Raw genomic sequence first — 16,149 nt, 5'->3', positions numbered from 1 at the left:
TTCCTCACGGCCTTGCTATACATGTGTGCCTTTTCTTTGCCAAACGGTGAAATAAGTTTCATGAAAGATGAATGTTGAATGTTATCATCACTGCAATAACCTACCATTCTGTCTATGTTCATTCATGTTCAACATCCGCTAAACTGGAACCAATCTTCTGCCTGTCCCGCAGAAGGGTGGACTTGGTAACATCGTCTGGGTTGAAATTCGGCAACAAACTGAAATGGATGGATATGAATGATATTGTATTTTCACACACTTATAAAACATAGGGTGTTGAAAGTAAGCTGTAATGTGACCAGTTTAATCCCATGAAGAACAGGATGTTGACATTATGTAAATGAACAATGAAACTTTAAAAAACATTTGACTTTGGGCCATTATTTGCCTTTTGGATAATATGGAGTCAAGTTACCTTATTGTGGGATGGCCTTGAACAATTGTGTAAAGTATTAAGTGAATTAAATGTTAGGTATAGGTGTAATAAGAGATAATTCTTACTTGCCCTAAAACTTAAACCAGGAGCTGACATTGGGGCAAGTAGTAAAGCTCTCCTTTTACTTCGTATAATCAAGCTTAACATTCAGAATGAGGATTTGACAATTATTAAAGCATCACTTACTTCTGCCTAGCTCTCATCATGCTCTTGGCCTTTCGTCTTTGGAATTTCTCCTCATCGCTGCTCGATTCACTGGATGATGTAGAACTGGAACCGTGGAATGCTCTTCGCTTGTGTCTGCAGGAAACCAGATACATGTTATCACAGATTTTTATCATTTCATGATGTTATACTATTCTATTTTATTATTTGTGAAGGCAACTTTTGAATAAAACTTTCATAGGTGAATGCAATTTTTTTTTATCAAAATGTGGTGTTAATGATATATCTAAGGCCATGCTTACAGTATATTTTACATAAAAATGGTTTAATTGAATCAATTTTTTTTAAACTCGCTTGTTTTACTTGCAAATTGTTTCAAAATAATATCAAAATAGTTGTACAATAATAAAGTGTTCGAGAGAATTGATGTTTAGGATATATAAACTTCCAGTGTTAAAGGCAAGGAAGTTTAATCTTCAAATTTTTTTCTTAATGTAACCCCTTATCTGTATATATAAAAGGCTGGTATGAGAAGAAGCCAGTACTTCAAGTCCAGTTTGTGTAAAGGAGAGAACACTGTCCCAGTGGGACTTCATGTCACAATCTGAAAAACAACTTTATAACAAATAATACATTCAAACCCATTAAAACATATACGCCAGAACTCCAGCAACACCAAATCTAGTTGTAACTTAAAAATATTTAGGAACATCACAATGGCAATATAAAGTTAAAAAAATAATAATTTCCTCAATTTTGGGCTTAAATGCTTACTTAAGTTCAATATATAAGTAACGGTAAATGTATTAGTAAATGTATAGCAAAATAACAAAAGTATGATACTAAGATAATTTGAATTTCATCTCAAATTGGCTAAGATCTTTCCAGACTTATAAAATGCTCCTGTGAAATATAACAGTTTAATGTCTCACCTAATTCCTGGTCCCCTCCTCCTAGCCGGGGAGAGTCAAGTTTTTCCATCCGTCTTCGGCGTGCCGGCGATCTTGGGGTTGAAATTTCATCAGCGAAGAAACGAGACTGGATGCGACGTCTTTTTTCTGAATTAAGAACACACATAGCTATAATTTCAGAAATTGTAATTTCCTCTTGACAGTCAATATCATATTTGTCATTAAAGCCTTTGTCATGCCCGCTTGCTGAGGAAAGACAGTCAAGTTCTTCCATATGTCTGGCCTGCAAGCAAACTTGGCTTTGAAATTTCATCAGCTAGGAAAAAAGATTGGATGCGATGTTGCCATTGCTCGACATTTTATCAACTAAATCTCTGATCCAATTTATAAACAAATGCAGGCCTGCGTCACAAATTTTTACCATTTAACATATTTAATTTTATTACATAAAATGAACTAAAAGCATAATTGAATTCAAATTTTATACATGTATAATTATTGATTATGGACAGCTACACTACCAACAAAACTTTAGACAACGAAATACATTTTCAAGTTTGATGGGTTTTTTTAAGAAAAAAAAAATAATTGCAGTTTGTTAATTTAATTTTTTTTACAAATTTATTTTTATGAAAAGTGATACTTCCCCAATTTAGCCAAAACGGCGCATTTTTCCGAACCAGAATGTCCAAGACAAGCTTTCCATTTTGGTGGAGAAAAATACTGCAATATATATCGATGTACAATCCAACATGAACAGACCTGCAACAGGAGCTATGTACAGTTGGGTTCTTGGCTTGTTTTCTCTCAGATTGTAAGAGCGTCGGTTTTTCTGAGAATTTCTATCCTCATCATCATCCTCATCATTGTCATCATCATCCTCGTCATTGTCATCATCACCTTCATCATTCCCTTCATCATCATCATCGTTGTCATTGCTGTCTTCGTTATCATCACTTTCGTTCTTCCCTGAAACATCATACATTTTTTTTTATAAATTGACCTTGCTTTTTACTTTTGTTTTACTTTTTAAACTATGTAAAGTGCTTTATTAAAATGAATGAAGGTGAATAAAGGCTGTCACACTGCTGTGAAAAGGGCCCCTGACTTGCCATCATAAGAGTGATAGCCAATTGACCCCTGAGTGTGACATTTGAGTCAAGAGCAAGAATGCTAAGCCTGATACACTTTCCCATGCTGATGTTCATTTGTGTAAGGTTTGCTTGAAATGCTTATAAAACTAAATTCCAAAACCACTGAAACATGACAGTAATAGACAGACAAATGACAGTTTAACTATTACATGCCCACCCTTCAGGGCATAAAAAATATTTCTGTAAACTGAACACAACCTGACTTTAATTTCAACAAAATTCTTGAAGCTATCAAATGTATTTGGCGTATGATGATCATCAATTAAAGAGTTATTAAGTTCGAAATTAGACTTTTGGATGAACAAGCCCGAATTCTAATACTAATGTTTGGAAGCACATTTTTAAACAAGCACTGCTATATAAAATTCATAATTTGAGCAAGCCCGGCAGACATTTTACCAATGCAGGGCTTGCAGGCTTGTATTAATTTCGACCTCTGTGCAGCTGAATTTTTTTTATAAATACAATCCATGTTTACCGTCCCCGTTGTCCTCCTCATTATCATCGTTGTCAGTCTCAATGGGCATTTCATACATGTCATGTTTGACCTGCTTTCTCTGGCGCTTCACACGACTGTAGATGTCCTTAAAACTCTGAAAATTACCATTGTACAAAGTTATAAAGAATATTTATTAACATATATATATTTGTTTAAATTTTGTATTTCGAATTTATGCAGCAATCAGTCGGTGTTGAAGGAATCAAAGAATAAGCGGCCCACAAGGGCCTAATCCTCCACTGTCATGAATTTTATGATAATATCCTGAACTCACAACTATGGAAGCAGTGAACTGAATATTTCACAAAGGGCAAGAGGCATTCGCACCTCCTAAGCCATTTTCTACGGAAACAACCTCCGATGTATGCCGGTACATCAGTAAAAGTAGTTCGTAAAATTTGAATTATATTGTAACTTAAATGTAGTTTTTTACCAAGTGTATTAGTAGATCTTAGTTTAAATGAATTGCCAGTGAAGTTTATTATTGCAAACGTAACTAAGATTCCCAAGAGTTAAGTCATTAAGTTTAACTGCTAAATTGAAATTACTGCGCGATCTACTTGCAGTGTAGTTTAAGTGTACAGATTTTCTTCAAAAAGAAGAGTTCAAATGGGGCAAGATGTTGTCTCCTTCGACTAAGGGAACATACTTCTACAATAATTCACAAAACTCACTTAGTTGTCTCCCTTAGAAAATACTGCAGCATTTCCAGGACCAAATTCCAGTCATGGAAGGGCCTATCTGGCTAGTTTAAGAAATAAACCAAGCTCTCATGGGTCATCATCTAACTTAAGTTTGGTGAAGATCAAATCTAAATCTTCAATCTAAACTAAAGACTGTATCACGATCACAAGCAGTTTTAACTGACACACAGACATGGCGCCATTGCATAAGCTCTTATGGCCTTTGGCCAGTAGAGTTAAAAACCATACCATAAGTTGAATATCAACATCCAATAAAATTAACAGAAAGACATTTACAAGAAGAATACAGTGATAACCATTTTCCTAAAACTGACCTAAGGGGAAATTAAAAAAAATACAATGTAACTACTGAATCTATCACTACAGATTTAAATGAAAACTAATCTATGGCATTTGTCATGTCAATCTTCAATACAAAGAAGACTTTATCAGATAATTATCTACATTGATATAATTAAATACACAAATGAAATTTAGAATATAGACACATTTAACATGAATGTGAAAAACGCCCCTGAGTAAACCTTCAAATGACCCAGAGTTAGCCTTGAAATGCCCCTGACTTGGCCTCGAAATTACCCGCAGTTGCCCTTGAAATGATCCATAGTTGGCCTTGATGTTATCCAGAGTTGGCCTTGAAATGCCCAATCTCTGGCCTTGAAATGCCCCAGAGTTGGCCCAGTTATTACCCTGAGTTTGCCTTGATATGCCCCAGACTTGGCCTTGAAATGCCCCTGAGTTGGCCTTAAAATGCCCCAGAGTTTGCCTTGTAATTATCCAGAGTTGGCCTTTGAAAAGCCCCAGGGATTGCCTTGAAATCCCCCAGAGTTTGTCTTGTAATTATCCAGAGTTGGCCTTGAAATGCCCCAGAGATGGCCTTGAAATCCCCCAGAGTTTGCCTTGTAATTATCCAGAGTTGGCCTTTGAAAAGCCCCAGGGATGGCCTTGAAATCCCCCAGAGTTTGTCTTGTAATTATCCAGAGTTGGCCTTTGAAAAGCCCCAGGGATGGCCTTGAAATCCCCCAGAGTTTGTCTTGTAATTATCCAGAGTTGGCCTTTGAAAAGCCCCAGGGATGGCCTTGAAATCCCCCAGAGTTTGTCTTGTAATTATCCAGAGTTGGCCTTGAAATGCCCCAGAGATGGCCTTGAAATCCCCCAGAGTTTGCCTTGTAATTATCCAGAGTTGGCCTTGAAATGCCCCAGAGATGGCCTTGAAATCCCCCAGAGTTTGCCTTGTAATTATCCAGAGTTGGCCTTGAAATACCCCAGAGTTGGCCTTGAAATGCCCCAGAGATGGCCTTCAAAGTTTGCCTCGTAATTATCCAGAGTTGGCCTTTGAAAAGCCCCAGAGTTGGCCTAGAAATACCCCAGAGTTGGCCTTGAAATGCCCCAGAGATGGCCTAGAAATACCCCAGAGTTGGCCTTGAAATGCCCCAGAGATGGCCTTCAAAGTTTGCCTCGTAATTATCCAGAGTTGGCCGTTGAAAAGCCCCAGAGTTGGCCTAGAAATACCCCAGAGTTGGCCTTGAAATGCCCCAGAGATGGCCTAGAAATACCCCAGAGTTGGCCTTGAAATGCCCCAGAGATGGCCTTCAAAGTTTGCCTCGTAATTATCCAGAGTTGGCCGTTGAAAAGCCCCAGAGATGGCTTTGAAATGCCCTAGAGTTGGCCTTGTAATTATCCTGAGTTTGCCTTGATATGCCCCAGAGTTGGCCTTGAAATACCCCTGAGTTTGCCTTGAAATGTCCCTGAGTTGGCCTTGTCTGATTTAAGCAAAATAATTTTTAGGTGTAAAAAAGGCACAAATACTATGTGGAACACACCTTCCCAACTGCTGAACGGATGGTCGGACATATTACTAGATGCTGCCCCTTGGAGCATGGAAAATAGAAACAAACCTATTATTCATTTTCATCATCTTCAAACTGCTTCGCCTCGATCCTACCCCTTTTCCTTGGCGGCTGTTCATCAAAATCCTCCTTATACGCACAGTACATTGGTTTACAGACTCGAGAGCTTCGACGGTTACTACAGTCTCAGAAAGAAGTTCTCGCTAAATTGATTTTTTTTAAGAAAACATTATTTCAAAGAGCAGATTCAATGTTATAGTTAAAACACATTGTGTAAAACCGTTATGATTAAGCAAGGGGAGCAAGTTAAGCACACAAGGCCTTCTTGTTCATAAAGATTTAACACAGTATGTGCGAGATAAGAAAGATTTTTAAGAGCAGACAGGGAACCAAATTTTGAATTCATGTTAACTAAATTGTAAAACTGCAACTCTTAATGATTAAGCATAAAACTTATGGGAGGCCCTTAGGCAATTATATTTATATAATAAAAAATATTCTTATTCAAGTATCTTCATCTGCCTTGGACTTGGATGCGTGACAACTTAGTCTTCAGTTTTACGCAGCCTTGTATGTTTCTCTGAAGAGCTCATAATCAGATCTTGTTGATTGTTGGCATGGAGTTTACGCCAGCCCATTTTCAATGGGACCATAACTCTTGTTAGACTAAGCAATATGTGACAGTATAGCAGGTGAACAACAGCCCAAGCCAACTTTCATTTCTATGAAGTGTAGGTACAATAATTTTTGGTACTGCATTCGACAGTTTTTCAGACAAAATTTTACTAATTCAAGGGCCATTACGTTGGTTAGATCAAGAAAAATGTGAAAGAAATGGTATGTGCACAACTGCCATGCTAACTAACATTCCTATGAAGCGTAGGTTCAATATTTTTAAGAGCTATATGCAGCATATACTTTTTACACCATATTTTAATAAGTCAAGGGCCATAACTCTTCCTAGACCAAGTGAAATGTGGCAGAGAAATGGCAAGTGCACAACAACCCATGCTGACCATCATACCTATGACGTTTAATGTGAGTAGGTGAACTACTTTTAAGGTACACTCAATGGTAAGATGCAACAGGATGCAATTCTATACATCTATCATTCAAAAGTATTTTTCTAATAACACTATATGAGCCGCATCGCGTGATTTTGGGCCTTCGGACGTAATTATTACAAATGAAATAATCATAAATAAAAGATGCCAAAAATAATGATTTTTGCTATGTATATCAATTTCTTCCAAATTCCTTTCTTTTAAAGGTATGTCATTGGAGCATCATTTTCTCGACAATTTATGACCGTTGGTTTACTCATGTTTCCATAGCAACCATGGACTTCGTCCCGACATATTTCAACTGCATTAATAGTCTGTGTTTAAACGGCCAAATCTATTAAAGATACATAAATTATACATCATGTTCATCTTAAATTATGTTCTTTAAAGATGTTGTGTTAAGAAAATAATTTAAAACATAAGCTAGTTGTAATATTGATAGGTTAATTATGGAAGTCATTTGAATAATGTGCTTTAGTAACGACGTCATATGAATGACGTCAAATTTAGTATTCAAAATGTGCAATACATGGTCTCATTTGTAAACACGTATCTCATGCAATTTAAGTGATATCGTCATGAAGTTTTCAAAATTTCTTCCTGAAATATTATTTATTTTAAATACCATAAAACATTATAATAGAAAGTATAAGTCTGAAGGCCCAAAATCGCATGATGCGGCTCATATATATCAGATGGTTATTGTTCGCATGACCCATATTGAATACTGATAGTAGATACACAGTTTATCAGTGAAACGGCACCAACGTTGCGCTCGCCAATGTCACCATATTGAAACCGTTCTTAGAAAAGTTTTTCCAAGACTTTTCACATATTACCCAAATGCATGGCCAAGTTACAGTCTGGAAAGCCAGAATAAAAGGAAATTTGACCTGTTACCTATGAGTGTGACCTTTACCTTTGACCTACAGACATTGGTCTTGCACAAGACATGCCATCTTTTTATATTGAAAATTTGTGTCCAAATGGCCATGCCAAAGTCGGTCACGCCAAAACACAAAGGACCAATTAACAGATTGAAGCAAGAAAATAGTTTTTTTTACAATGAAACGCTACTTTGACAACTATTTTGAGCTCACTGCTAGCGGGCTTGACAATGAAGTGATGTTGTATCATTCATTTTCAGTGCTTAACTAAAATTTCTCACCTCAATGAGTTGAGTTTTATCAAACTCTAGCCTGTGGTTGTAGATACACTGTGCAAACAGACTGTAGAGTTTTTCCAGGTGTGGGACAGTGAAGTCCTCGGTCATTATCACGGTGAGATCTTGTAGACGTGCAAGCCTCTCATGATCCACGATCAGGGGCTCCGGGAGCTCACAGATGGCGACGGCGGCCTTCTCCTGGGCACGGGTTTGTACACGAGAACGCGTGATGTGGAACACAGGTGATGGCCCTGGAGGGAAAGTAAAGTACTTCAGAAAAAGGTTACTCAAACATAATTATTGCTAAAAAATCAGAAAGTCAATGTGATTAAGATCATGTGATATAAATCTCAGTGTATTTTGGGCAGAAACGAGAAATACTTAAGGTAAATGACAGCCAAGTGTGTACATGTATTGTATTTGAGATAATAACCTGCAAGATTGTTCAAGACTGTCCACTATACATGAGAGGTTGTGCAGAAAACATAAGACTGACCTGGTCTTACAGAAGTTCTTTTAAGAAATCACACTAAACATTAACATGGAATGTTGAACTCATACATTAAGAGGCATTTTTATGCAAGTTTTGGTACTTGTATTTATGCAATATTTCTTTGAAGACAAGCTACATGTTTATTCTGATATGTAACAAGCAAAATCAAACCTTTGTCAGCATCATTGTTTTCCTGAGTAGTGTCCTGCATTGGGTCAGTGTCGTTTGACTTCTGCAAATAAAACGATTTCTTTCAATGTTTTCACACTTGGTCATAATGCAGTACAGTAATAAGAATTATTTTATCTAGTCCTGCCGCAAACTTGAGCAAAACATGAATTATTTAGTATCCAATCCAAGAAGAGCTATCACTAAATGTGATTAATACCCCCGCCACACCACCATCTTGTAATAAGAAGTATCACTGGGAGTGAAGTATGCTCCTTGAATGATTTATGTAGATGAGAACGCATCAATTAAGTTAATGGTATTAAGTTCTACTATATAGAAATGAGGATTAAAACACGTGAAATATGACATGAACTTTTCTTTTCAGTTTTTAAAAGCATAGCTCACTTTTTAATAGAGTTGACTGTTTTGTTGACTGTTGCAGTATTGATAGCAGGATAATAACTGGTCATGTATCGACTATTAAGTATAACCTTCAATAGTAACAAATATATGCAGATAAGTAGACTTGTCCCAAGGAGGGAGGGGACACGGTGATTTCTATATAGCCCCCACCACCAAATAATGTCGGTATTATTAGCTTTCTTCAGGGTAAAAATTAAGCAATACGAAAAAACAATATAACAAACCATGCAGCAAACTCATGCGCTCATTTGTTTAGTTCCGTTGAAATAGGGGCATAACTTGACAATGACTTAAGTCAGAGCTATGGGCATTGCTGTATAATTATGTAAGTGAATCCTCCAGGATTCATAATGTGCTTGGTATATTTTACCAAAGGGCACACAGAAGCATGACAATGTTTATATTCCCCTAAAAGGCACCCTGGTTGAATCATTATACTTGTTTTTGTTCTAAAGAAAATTATCTTTATAGAATATTTTTATATATATATATATCAAATTGATTCAATCAGGTACATTGATTATGCTTGATGTAGTAATATTTTAAAATAGGTGAGGTAGAGTAATGTGGCGCAACCCAATGACGTCAAATGCCGTTGTTTTCATTTGTGCAAGAAGACCATTATTCAGCTTCAAAATTTATATAGTTGTTTTGTTTATTTTGATTTTGACTACAAAGTTAAAGATGCCGTAACAATATAACCATTGCAAAGTTACATCAATCATGCGTTTTATTTTTTCAAAAAGCAGCATGTTTGCATATTAAACAGCAGCATGTTTGCATATTAAACACAGCACGCTGAGATAACGTCGTTATCTCATGTTTTGCAATCTGCAATTGGGATTGTCATTTTGTTGATGTCAAAAAAGCAGCAAATTGCTATGACAACTTGTAATCGTAACATTAAACGAATATATAACTGTTCTCGCTGCACCTATATCTAATTTTAGAGCACTTTTAAACAGAAAACTTTACAGAAAGGAGAAATTTACGAATAATTGTAATAAGTGTTGCGCCGTACACATTTTGCCGTCATGAATTTATATCACCCACTTCAGTAATAAAAGCCTGATTCTTAGAAAATTTGATTCAGGTTAGTCTAATATTTATATATTTTATCAATAATACATTAGGGCATTCATTCACAAAGTTTGATAGCGTTATACACATGTATTTATTTTTAATCACTAAAAGATTAACATAAAATCCCATTTTATACCATGTGCTCCGTTGTAGCCTTTTATTGTTCAACCACTCATTAAAATACAAAGAAATCAATGTATTAAGTCTATTTTCCTTGAAGAATCTTTTCAAGAATATCTTGATTTATATAATCACCAAATATAATGAGACGATGCAAAAACTTAATAACTTATTAAGCCAGTCTACGTATTTTTTGAATGGCCCTTGTATAATATATTTATTACTAGGGACCCCAAACGCAATCCCATGAAAGGTCTCCATAAACTCTTCCTTTATACCAAGTTTGGTCAAGATATGTGAACCCTGACTAAAGTTATTCAGTTTCAACCGTTTTTATATTTTTAGTAACAGTGACCTTGACCTTGACCCTAGGGACCCCAAACGCAATCCCATGAAAGGTATCCATAAATTCTTCCTATAGACCAAGTTTGGTCAAGATATGTCAACCCTTACTGAAATTATTCAGTTTCATAGCCGAGTTTGATGCCGCCCGGCCGCCCGAACAATGACGTTCGTCATTCTAATAACCAGGTTTCACTATGTGAACACCTGGTTCACAAATTACTATGTATGTGTGGCTCAAGACATTTGTGTTTGATGGGCTTTATATGCTCTGTTTGTAGTAGAGTAATAATGTGCCCAAAAATGATCTTTTTATTCAGTTCAAATTCAAACTGAAAAAAAAATTCTTATAATTTTCAATTTTATTTTTATTTTTTCAGCGACTGGCCCATTTCAGAGATTTTTCATTTTTATTTTTTCATCGTCCCAGACCCAAAATCTGATTTTTTTCCCTGTAAATCAATTAATAAAAAAATGCTGGCCTTACCATAAATAGTTTGTTCAATGTCTTGTTTCTATTTATAGACCAGGAAGCTCAAACAAAACATTCCATTTCGTCAATAATTGGATATAACAAGAGAACAAAATATTTAAGTAATCTTGATTTTTTACAGCAAAGGTAATTATTGATGACATTAGACACTAAACTAAGATTTAAATACATGATATTGTTATCAAGCTAATAAATGATATAATATATACATAAAACAAAACGCTACTTTTCATTTCTCATCATACTTTTCACTTTTGGTTTAAATTAAGAATTTGATTTAAGAAAATGATCAAATTACATAAATCTTCTATATTTTTATACTTACTCAAGGGAGTCCTGGCAATATAACATATCAAATGTCAAATAATATTTTTCAGACCATGGACAGAGAGAGTATGCAGCAGCTGTCCCTGCGTCTGTCCAGGGTGCTGGGGGACATTGGGGTCAGCAGGTACATACGCACCAGGAGGAGGAGAACATTCCTGATGAGGGAGACACTAGATAGGATCACACGTGAGTTATGTGGTTACAACATCGCTTCCTATACCTTTGGTAGCCAGACAGAGGGGACCACCACACTGGGGATGAAGTCAGATATAGACACATTGATATGTCATAATGGCTCTCTTGTAATACTTGACTGGAGTGAATGGATGCAGGAGAAGGGGAATCTTCTTGTGGTAAAGACTGAACAATCTCCACCCCAGCACTGCTGGCTTCAGTATGTGAGACCGGACCTTCCATTACCAGTGACAGAGGTGTCCGGGCCTAATGACATGGTGGACAGTGAGGGCAGAGTGCTGATAACCAACACTCAAATTGAGATGCATAAAGACTGGAGACAAATGAGCCAGTCTAGAGAGATGGTCCAACATGGTCCATCAAGAAGCTGGGATGAAATGGTCGACATAATAATTGCATTTCACTGTACCAGCCTTCCTGAAGAGTGCAAGTTTCTATTCTGTAGGCCACGCCCTGGTCACTGGCCCAGACCTGATACACTCACCACTGCAAGGCAGACTGGAGTGTTCCTGGTGCCACAAGGATACACTGAGGATCCTTCAAGACCAGTCAAATGCAAATCCACAACATTTCATGTGCCTCAAGAAAACAGGCACTATCCTCTATATAAGCGGGAGTGGAGATTTTCAACTTCAATCATGGAGAGACTTCTTGTATTTGATATGAATATAATACAGCATAAGGTGTTGGTATTTCTGAAAATGCTTAGAAAATCAATAATAAAGCAGGTTGTTGATGACCGTTTCAGCACATTTCACATGAAGACTGCAATTCTGTTTACAATAGAGACATATCCACCAAACATATGGAGGGAAGACAACCTTGTACAGTGTGTGATCTACTGTCTGGCCACACTTCTCAGATGGCTGAAGATCAGGTTGTGTCCACACTACACCATCTCAGGGGTGAATCTGTTCACTGGAAAGCTGTTCAAACATGAACAGTACAAACTGCATACCATGATAACAGAAATCATTTACAGCCATTTCCAGTGCCTATATACAATTGAAATGGATAATCTGGGGAGGAGAATGTCATCTGTTATTTCACCCCAAAATATTGGGGTTTACACAAGGTGCACACTCAATCAAGTCCAAATGGTTGAATTGTACCAATGGTGGGCAATACAGGTAATCAATGGACATAAAGATTTACTTATCAATGACAAGAACAACTTATATCAATCTTTGATAGAACATTTTGAGACATTGAATTTTTTAAAGAACAATGGAACTGAAATAGAACAAGAGGCAGCTTCCTTGTGCATACCATCAGTGTGTGGAGCCCTTGCCTCCATCCAAGCTTCCAGGTGTATCTACCAAGGTCAACCCATCACACACAACATTCTCCACCTGTACCAACTGTCCTTTGACTCGGATCTGCTGTCCAGCAGACTGAAGTTTGCCTCCATGTTGTACTGCAGTGGGCAGTATGAGGCAGCAGCAAACTGCCTGACCTACTGTGAGGGACTGATGGGGCCTTCAGTGTGGCAATATTGTGGATGTACAGGAAGAAAGGGAACTCTACCAACCAATGAGTTGGCGGAAAAGACTGTAAACACATCATTCAAGGATATGTTACAGAAGTATACAGTCTTCCATATTATTTTCACTAAACATGATATCCATTGTGTTCCACAACATCTGGTGTATGAAATGTTCAGAACAGTAGGAGATGAAGACAGGATACAGAGACATCCAGCACATAGATATGAATGGATGGAACACATTGTGATTGACTGTGTCCCTTTTCTCCATTACCTACAGTACCTCACACACACACAACTGAACCAACATGACAGAAATTTACGGGCACTGAACAACCTTTATTTCTACATATCTTCAAGTGAAGGCCATGGTAATATAGATACAGCCTGGAACATGCTGGGCCACTGTTATGAACTGGAGAACGAGCTGGACCAGGCCTGGTTCTGCTACACCAAGTCACTGCAGCTCTATCCAAGAAACAATGCAGCCAACTGGCATGTAGCTAGAATCATGAATCAACACTTAAACAGCTGAAGCTGTTACTCAACATGCAGACCGGATGTGGTTAAAAGGGAAAAAAAAAACATCCATAGTATTGACTTTGCTAATGAAAATGGATACTAGTTGAATAGAAATAAAGATACTTTTGAAATGTTAATTACTTGTAATGTATATATGAAACTACAACTACAAAATTTTCCTTGGTGCAAAAAAGAATAGTGACCGCAAATGTGTCAGTGACATTTCAAACACCTTAACGTGTTTTAAAGAAGAGATAGTTTGTGTCAAGTTTATATTTCTGTTTTCAAAATTTATCTTGTCAATAACCTAAACTAGGCACAATCAAACTGCAAATTTTCATTGAAGACAAGGTCACCTTGTAGCACCCAAACTAAAACATTTAGATCAAAGGTATCACAGAAAAATGACAATGTAATTGTGCCAAAAATACCACAGACAATCTGAAATTTGGGATAGAGCCATGAATCTTTTTGCCAATAGTTGCTTTGTAATATGAAACTAACTATATATTAGGTCTAAGTATTATGTATAAGATACTGTAACTTGATTTTCCAAATTGACACAGTTTCATGGTATTATTAAACCATTCATATAATTTCTATCAAGTTTAACTGAATACAAATGCACCTTGGTTAATAAAAACTTAAACCAAGCAGAATTTATGTTTTTAGGAATAAAATAGCCAACAACAAGAACTGTTACCAGACAATTACAAATGTCACTAGTTGGGTTTTCTTGCTGCCCTAAATTTTGACAAGGCAGTCCAAAGGATGGCTATATCCCCTGCCATTGTTTTTTTAGTATATTTTGTTTATCTTGCAACCTGACTGGTACATTGAATCAAAATTGTACACATCCACTGGTCCAGAGTGGGATTATAGGAAATACAAGTTGTTTAATTGGTAACCTAAATATTCTTGGATATTTGAACATATTATAAAAGGATATTTGTTAAATTTTTTGGACTAGGGCACTTGTGGCCTTGTTCATAGCAGTAAACACGCGATCTGCATTCTCAAGCCGTATCTGGGGGTTCGCTGACGTAATGTATTCATACGCTGTATTTTGATTGGATTGCCGTTAGCAAATTTGAATAATCAAAGTAGTACCAGAACTGATTACAATGAAAACATCCAATAAAAATAGTTCTCCTAACAAGACAAGCTAATTGTATGTTCTTTTAATGAAGCACAAGAAATGGATATGTAGCGAGTGAGTTAATCGGGTTAACTACAAGAATGTTCTTGCATACGGTCAGATTAAATGCAATAAGAATACGAACATATTGGAAAAGTATGTATCAACATTTTTCCGTTCAATGCTCTTTATTGATAGACTGGTAGCCGCTTTCTCTTTTATCCGAAAAGAGACCAGTGTCAGCTAACCACGGTGCCCATGGCACATTCGAAATGTCTTGTGGGTACGTAAACCGAATCAAGCGTGCGGTCTAAGTAGTAAATAACCAGGATATTTGGTTTTAAAAAAAAAGTATTGTTATCCTTTGTAAAGAATGTTGGTATTAATTTATTAACAGGGCTGTTCTTTTTTTCAACATAATTTGCATGTTTCCGTGACATTTTCTTTTCAAATACAAAGTTTATTTTTTAACTAATCATTGCATGGCACTTAGCACTTTTTTTAAATACAGCATGATTTTTGATATTGATTGTTTAAATACTATTATAACTGTATAACTTTATAACTTGTGTTTTTGAGGAAAAGTAAATTCGGGTACCAGTCTACTGTATTGACTCATTCACTCTGATCAGAGCGCCCGAATGATTCACACATGTACATGTTATCACTACTTCCGGATGCTGATGATGTGAATTTTATACGTGTTTTATTGAAGAAATTTATCAATAAAGTCGCCATTGAATGATTACCACCATCAAACGGACTTATTGTCATCTTATGGGGGTAGCATGTTTAATTTGACACGTAGAATTTCAAGCAATAAAAGTTCCGTTTTATAAAATCTTTGATATACAAAAAAAGAAACTTTTTAGACTTTCAAAACTTTAACATTTACTAAATACGGTTACATAAAATGATGAATACATTTGTAGGATTTGATATCCCACTAAATGTAACCGTCGGCTTCGTTCATTCTCAACTTTTCTCAGTGATAAGGAATAAATTTAATTCACTGTAGTTGTTTTCTAACTTTATGAAAATAAGAACAATGGAAACAATGCATTTACTACTGTTGATCAGTGCAGATTGTGGGAGGTCATGGTTGATTTTAATGAACCACCAATAAGCCCTGCTGAAATTGGATACTGATTGGTCAGTCAGGTGTTTTTCGTAGGCATGATTAGCATGAATCTTAATTTTAACCATCAATTATGAATGTTTACAAAATCATTGAATATTGAAATAACAAGGGAAATGTTAGTTTGAATGATGAAAGCCATGAAATATGTGAAGTATTCAAAAAGAGACCATTTTTCAGCTTGTGTAGGTATTGAGAAAATTATTTCGTAAAATTATTTATTGTTTATCAGGAAAATGGTGAAATCTCATGTTTAGGCCTATAGTGATC

General features: G+C 36.3%; 2 protein-coding genes and 1 pseudogene across 2 annotated transcripts; 1 reads left to right on the top strand and 2 right to left on the bottom strand.

The window, feature by feature from the left end:
* The window catches only part of LOC128215347 (ATPase family AAA domain-containing protein 2-like), a 32,444-nt pseudogene extending 26,479 nt beyond the window's left edge, over positions 1-5,965 (bottom strand).
* A 313-nt stretch (positions 5,966-6,278) lies between these two features.
* LOC128215567 (ATPase family AAA domain-containing protein 2-like) lies at positions 6,279-8,669 on the bottom strand. Its single transcript, XM_052922257.1, has 2 exons — positions 8,613-8,669; positions 6,279-8,199 (listed from the first exon to the last, which is right to left on the bottom strand). The coding sequence occupies exons 1-2, from the start codon at positions 8,650-8,652 to the stop codon at positions 7,934-7,936; spliced, it is 306 nt and encodes a 101-aa protein (XP_052778217.1). The 5' UTR covers positions 8,653-8,669; the 3' UTR covers positions 6,279-7,933.
* Positions 8,670-11,109: 2,440 nt separating this feature from the next.
* On the top strand, positions 11,110-14,256 carry LOC128215566 (uncharacterized). The gene is made up of 2 exons (XM_052922256.1): positions 11,110-11,199; positions 11,451-14,256. The coding sequence occupies exon 2, from the start codon at positions 11,454-11,456 to the stop codon at positions 13,614-13,616; it is 2,163 nt and encodes a 720-aa protein (XP_052778216.1). The 5' UTR covers positions 11,110-11,199; positions 11,451-11,453; the 3' UTR covers positions 13,617-14,256.
* The last annotated feature ends 1,893 nt before the right edge of the window (positions 14,257-16,149 follow it).

The sequence above is a fragment of the Mya arenaria genome, chromosome 13 (genome assembly GCF_026914265.1).
Source record: "Mya arenaria isolate MELC-2E11 chromosome 13, ASM2691426v1".
In the NCBI taxonomy this organism is placed as follows: domain Eukaryota; kingdom Metazoa; phylum Mollusca; class Bivalvia; order Myida; family Myidae; genus Mya; species Mya arenaria.
Note: the sequence above shows the minus strand (reverse complement) of the source record. Positions and strands in the feature narration are given on the sequence as shown.